This window comes from Astyanax mexicanus, chromosome 8, assembly GCF_023375975.1.
Source record: "Astyanax mexicanus isolate ESR-SI-001 chromosome 8, AstMex3_surface, whole genome shotgun sequence".
In the NCBI taxonomy this organism is placed as follows: domain Eukaryota; kingdom Metazoa; phylum Chordata; class Actinopteri; order Characiformes; family Acestrorhamphidae; genus Astyanax; species Astyanax mexicanus.
The window spans coordinates 17,194,926-17,200,925 of NC_064415.1; the positions used below are offsets into that span (position 1 = coordinate 17,194,926).

The 6,000-nt window shown below is 37.6% G+C and overlaps 1 protein-coding gene across 8 annotated transcripts in view; it reads right to left on the reverse strand.

Annotated features, from left to right (window-relative positions):
* The window catches only part of si:ch211-200p22.4 (phosphatidylinositol-binding clathrin assembly protein), a 94,730-nt gene extending 89,548 nt beyond the window's left edge, over positions 1-5,182 (reverse strand). For 5 of the 8 annotated variants that reach the window (XM_022678526.2, XM_022678523.2, XM_022678522.2 and 2 more), the window contains exon 1: positions 3,425-5,181. In XM_022678526.2, the coding sequence (XP_022534247.1) occupies positions 3,425-3,554 (130 nt within the window). In that variant the 5' untranslated portion in view covers positions 3,555-5,181. Of the gene's footprint in view, positions 1-3,424 lie in introns of all 8 variants that reach the window. The other 3 variants (XM_049483156.1, XM_022678524.2, XM_022678527.2) reach the window with 2 other exon arrangements.
* Between the last annotated feature and the right edge of the window lie 818 nt (positions 5,183-6,000).

Consider the following 6,000-nt stretch of genomic DNA (forward strand, 5'->3'; position numbering starts at 1 on the left):
TTGTTGACTCAGTAAAAATCTCAGCGCTGTTTGGGCAAACAGGAAAGCAAGATCACACTATACAAAAGGCAAACATCCTACCACTTATGTTACAAGGCCTGAGACTTGCCATGTTCTTTGAGAGGTCAATGGGGCACAATACAGCAGTTTGTAAGAATTGACATACTAATGCCCAGGCTTACAGTGACCAGTCTGATACTGATCGTTTTTGATATGGGATACAAATGTCTTGATCCTACAGAGCTTTTATTGCATAAACCACTAGGCCCAACTTTACAAATCCTAGTTTTGGTCACTTGGACCTCTAGAAAGTGTTGCATATAAAAAAGAGAAGTACATCAGTGATATTGGGTGCTTTTAGACCTACCTTGTTCGGCTGCAACCAAAATAAAAAAATTATAATACTAAATGTTGGACCACGGTGCAACCAAACTTTAGTTCCTACCAAAAGAGGTGTAAGTTCAGATCAACTGAACCATGGTATGTCTGTAGTGTAAAAATATTTTTAAATGGTTTGGAGTTTTAGACTAATTGCAGGAAACTGAAGCAGGCAATCACTACCCATCAAATAAAATAATGACGGGATGTAGCCTAGCTCTTTAATCCATTTGCATAACTGCAGAATGACACGAAAAAAAAATAAAATTAAAAATAAAAGCATACAATGTAAAAAAAAAAAAACATGAACCTAGGTTCAGACTTTGGTCAAACCTTAAGATGTGGAAACGGCCATAGTTTTCTTAGAAATAAAAGACAATACAGCTACAGCAAACACCTTATCAGCTAGCAAGCAGACTGGTTAGTCTGCTGGGTATGTGACAAGATAAGCAACACTGCACTTGATTCAATCAAGTCAAGCAGCTACATGTCCTAACATTGAGAATGAAATAAAAGCAACAACCTAACCAATGACAGTATTTACTGTATTTAAAGATAAGTGTTATTACATTTTGACAAGTCATTGGAATGTGTCCTTCACTGTACCAACAGCAATCTCAGTAAACTGAAGAAAGAAAAGTGGAAAGTAATGACAACAAAACACCACACCAAGAGGAGAAGCTTTTGCTGCAACTGTTGACTTAAAAACGAAGACCATTATGCAACACGTGTTTCCTAATAAGAGTTACACAAATACAGGTTGAGCAACAAACTCAAAGGCTCAGGCATGACAGTCGAAACTGTAAAAAAAAATTGCTCAAACAACTCAAAGAGCAAGATGTCAGTCCCCTTGCATGTGAGTCTTCGAGTCTAAACTAAACTGTGCGGAAAAGAAAGACAAAAACAAAGGAAATGCACATCACTGGTAGATTTAATAGCTGATCTGTCTTGCTTCAGATGTATGACACTAGCAACTAGGCTTAAATGTCACACTCAAAGCAATGAAGTCAGCAGCACAATGAAACCAACTCGTTAGACCACAGGTGTCTGTAAAAGGAAATGACCCTGGGTTTTGCTCAAATTGAAAACAAAATGCACACAGGATGAGATAACCCTGAATTATCCTGTTGCAGACAGTATTTCCAATTCAAGAAACACCTTGAATTGGAGCTGCATTGTGCTCCTACTTCTACCGTTTCTGCATCAATCAAAATCAGACTTCACATAGTCGTGTAAAAAGCTAAAACTGCATGAGAAGATTGTGAACTGTGAGGTGTCAAGAGACACCTCCAAACATGTCTGCCCATCACTTACTGAGCATGTTCAACAGCTCACTACTCTATAAAGCTCCAGTTCTGTATTATGAAAGTCAAATGGAGAATGAAGGCTTGCAACACCCTGTTATTGTAGGAAGTGTTTGTTGGAGGCATAATGAGTCACCGGCCCAGTGAATGGTGCTTCTGCATTGACCTTCACAGTTTCTCACACCTCTGTTACAATGGCTTAGATTTAAATCAACTGCACAGACTAGAAGATGCAGTGCATGACAGATACTTTTCATTATGTCTAGGACAATGCACTGTGGAGGTACTTTTATTTATCTATCACACTAAAAGAAGCCCACAAGTTCATCTTATGAGAAAAGGAGCATTTCCAAGGAATCAAGTCAGGCAGCTGCAAGAGACTAGCCAGCCATGGTTGAACATTATTCTCCACGATGGTCAAAATTTGACTCAAAGCTGATACCAAGACATTTGTGAGGGGGTTTCAGCCAAGAGAATAACAGAGAAGGCTGTAGTAAGATTTTTATTTGTCCAGTTATATGAATGGGTGCAACAACTCATCATTTTCTCAATATGATAATATGAGAATGTCAGTGGCTTTTACTACTGTGGGGACAGTTCTACAGCAATAAACCAAAGCAGACTAATATAAGGAATTAAAAATGATTTTTTTTATCTTTTAATAGTTTTCAATAGTTTTATGCAATCTAATCTACCAAGTGTGTCTGTAACTACAAAAGTCTTGATTTTGCCAAATCATATGTGAGCTGTGATGAATGTCAGTAAATGACAGATGCTGTAAATAACATACACAGAAAGATCAGAAACAGTTATAGCTACACATCTCTCACTGAGCACACATTTGTCTGATTCCTAAAAATATTGTTAAAAAAAACACTATATAAGGGACCCTCTGAGGAAACATATCCACTAGAAACAGTTCAATATTTTGTGTGCAAGTCAGTGATTCTGACAGCATTCACGTTACCGTATAAGACACTAGGGATGCGACTAATAATTATTTTGCTATTTTAATAATCTGATCATTATTTTCATTTATGTTTAACATCACTTGCTCAACTCTGCACACCTGTGAATGTCACCATGTTGTCTTGCTTGAACATAAGTTTTCAAAGAAAACTTAAATAATGTGCTATGACATATAAATACAAATCTTAAGCCTAAACAAATGCATTTTAATTAAATTAAAAAAAAAAAATTCAAAATGGGATAATCGGGATTGTACATACTTTTATATAGAAGCTGCCAAATGAAATCTCAGTAGATATGTGGCAGTGATTTTAATAGTTAACCATTAAAAAATATATATACAACCATGTCATGTTTAATTTGAAAACTGCATGTGCGGTTGAAGGGGTCTGCTTACTATTCGTAAAAAATAAAATAATAATAATAATAATTATAATTTAAATCAAATGTAAAGAAAACAATAGCTTGTGAATCACTTTATATTGTGCTGTCTGTTTTTTTTAAATATCGCTCAACCTAGGTTATTTCAAATGTAAAATCAGGTAATCACAATAAAATTTAAATAAATGAATAAAATATTACAAATCTACTTGCAATTCGGCTTTTAAATAAAGATAACGATTAGTCGACAGTGAATTTTCGAGTCGATAACTTTTATAATCGACATGGTCGATTATTATATGTCGACTTATCTTTGAAGCCCACAGGTAGACAGGTGGACAGGTAGGTAGGTAGACAGGTAGGCAGCTAGCTACTTAAATTGGGCTACTTACAGTCGAGATGTTTCTTTTTTGGTCCGCTGACTTCGTGTGTCGTGGCCTTGCTGATCGCTTTGCTGATCGCGGATCCGGTCAGGCTGTACTGAGCCGCTACGATCCGATCCGTGATGGACTGGCCTGACATCTTCTTCTCTTCGGCTTCAGGCCACCACAATTAACTAAAGAGCACTCAGCTGAAAAAGATCTCTCCAAACAAACCGCAGTCAGCTGAATAGCTAGCTAACTAACTAGCTAACTACTTAAAAAAGTTCGGAGTCAGTGAAAGTGACTGAACTATAAAAATCACTAACCTAACCTAGCTAACGTAACTGAGTTTGGTACCAATACTGACAGTACTGGTGGGTTAGTTAGCTAACTAGGGCTAATCAAAACTCTGTTGAGAGCTAAACTAAGAGCTTCCACGGTTCGTAACAAAATATAATCTAGTTAACTAGCTAGCTATTAACTACCTAACCTACGCTACCCAGGTAAATTAGAGTTAACTAGCTAGCTAAGCTAGTACAAATATGATTACCACAACTGCTTGTGTTTGCAACTGTCTAGCTAACGGATTCACTAATTCGCTTAGCTTTTGTTAGCTAATATAACCATAACGGCATTCAAACCGAGTACAGGTCCTAATGCTGAAATCTGCGCATATAGGAATATTACAAAATGACATAGCTAGCTAGCTTAGCTATCCTTCAACCCAGATCTGAGGACACTGGAGGAAATTACCACGTCGACAGAGCAGTACAAGCAATAAGAAAGGGGGTGTGAGTTATTTAGTTCGCTAACCTAACTATCTAACTAGGATAGTTAAACGACCTAATCAGTTTTAAAGGATATTTTAGACACTGCTCTACTGTCAGGTACCTAGTTGCATTGATTTTGTGGTCAAAAATGCATAGACATCTCTAGCTAATAGATTAGCTAGCTATCAAACTCAACCAGCACCAGTAACAGTTAGTTATTTAGCTAGTTAGCTAGGTTAACTAACTCACGTTAGCTAGCTGACTAACGTCGGTTATTTTTCAAAAATCCCAACGAACTACTTGACTAGAAGTTGCTAGGCTAGCTAGTTAACTAAGCTAACTATATTAGTCAACTGAAACAGTTTAAAACCCTGCTATATGTGTTGGTATATGCTGCAAAAACTAACCTAGATCTTTTGCTGTCAGTTAGCTAAATAAATGAGCTAAATAGCAAGATATCCTTCAGGTTAATCCAGGTTACTAGCCTGTCTAAAACTCTGTAGTCACAAGCTCCTCTATCAGTACTTGCTGAATGCCACCAGTGAGCTGTTTGACTTAAACTAGCTAAGACAGCAGTTATCTATCTCCACACTTCGCTCGTATAAATGGCATTTAGCTAGATATATTGTCTTCTAAACAACCAGTCGTGTAAAAAAAACAGAAACCACTTCCGACACACAGATGTAAAAACGAAACTGTCAAGCTTTTGCCAAGTTGCAAATCCGAACTACCGCCAGCTAGCCGGGCTCCGTCTCTCTCTCTCTCAGCGCGTCTAATCCTATACAGAGTGGTTAGCCCCTAAATGCTAACACCGCTAGAAACAGTCCCGTCCGACTCCGGCCAAATTAGTTATTTAATCCATCCGTCAAGCCGCCAGCAGGACGAAACGCAGGCGTGAATCAGTAGCCGGTGGAAAGAGAGGCGAGGAGAGGTTTTCTCAGCCCCTCCGAAAGCATTCGTACTGTCGGCTTTTCGTTATTCCGGTTTCTGAAGAGTGTACTGGAGCGGTTGTAGACAAAATGGCTGCGCTGGAATCAGGTGATCACACAGAGGGCTGATTGGACCAAGCTGCAGGAGAAGTGTGTGCGTGCATGTGTGTGTGCGTCTGTGCGCACGTTTTTCTACCTTCGTGAGGACCAGATGTCATCACAACCTTAAGAGAAATGTCAACTTGGGCTGGGAGGTTAATCGGAATCAACTGATTAATCAAATTACTGTTCTAATATTAAGCAAAACTATAAAAATCTATAAAAATAATTAATTATGTCTGTTTACAAGTAAAACAATTAAAGTTGTTTTTTAAGAAGTAAAAATCATAATAGCTCATATATTGGAAGAATATCGACATTAATTTTTTTAACAGTCAGCCAGCCCTACTTTAAAGTTTAGTTTTCCAACAAAAATCTTTACTTTAATTAGAAAACCTAATTAATTGAAGCGAATCATTTTCTTTTGGTGACTGAGATTAATGTTAGGGTTAGGTGTGGTACACATTAGCTGCAGTTATTATTATGTGAATAATTATTTGTAAGGTCTTCACAAGAGTAGCAAAACCAACATGTAGTGTGTGTGTGTGTGTGTGTGTGTGTGTGTGTGTGTGTGTGTGTGTGTGTGTGTTTGTGTGTGTATGTGTGTGTGTGTGTTTGTGTGTGTATGTGTGTGTGTGTGTGTGTGTGAATTGTGAAAGTGAGAGAGGGAGGTAGTTAAAGGAACACTCCTTCCAAAAATTAAAAATGTAAAACTCTGGCTAAATCTGTTATAAACGTCCTTTTCACTAAGTAAAAATCATTTGCATTTAGAACAGCATGCTCTAGTTTATTTAGTATTTGCCTTGGC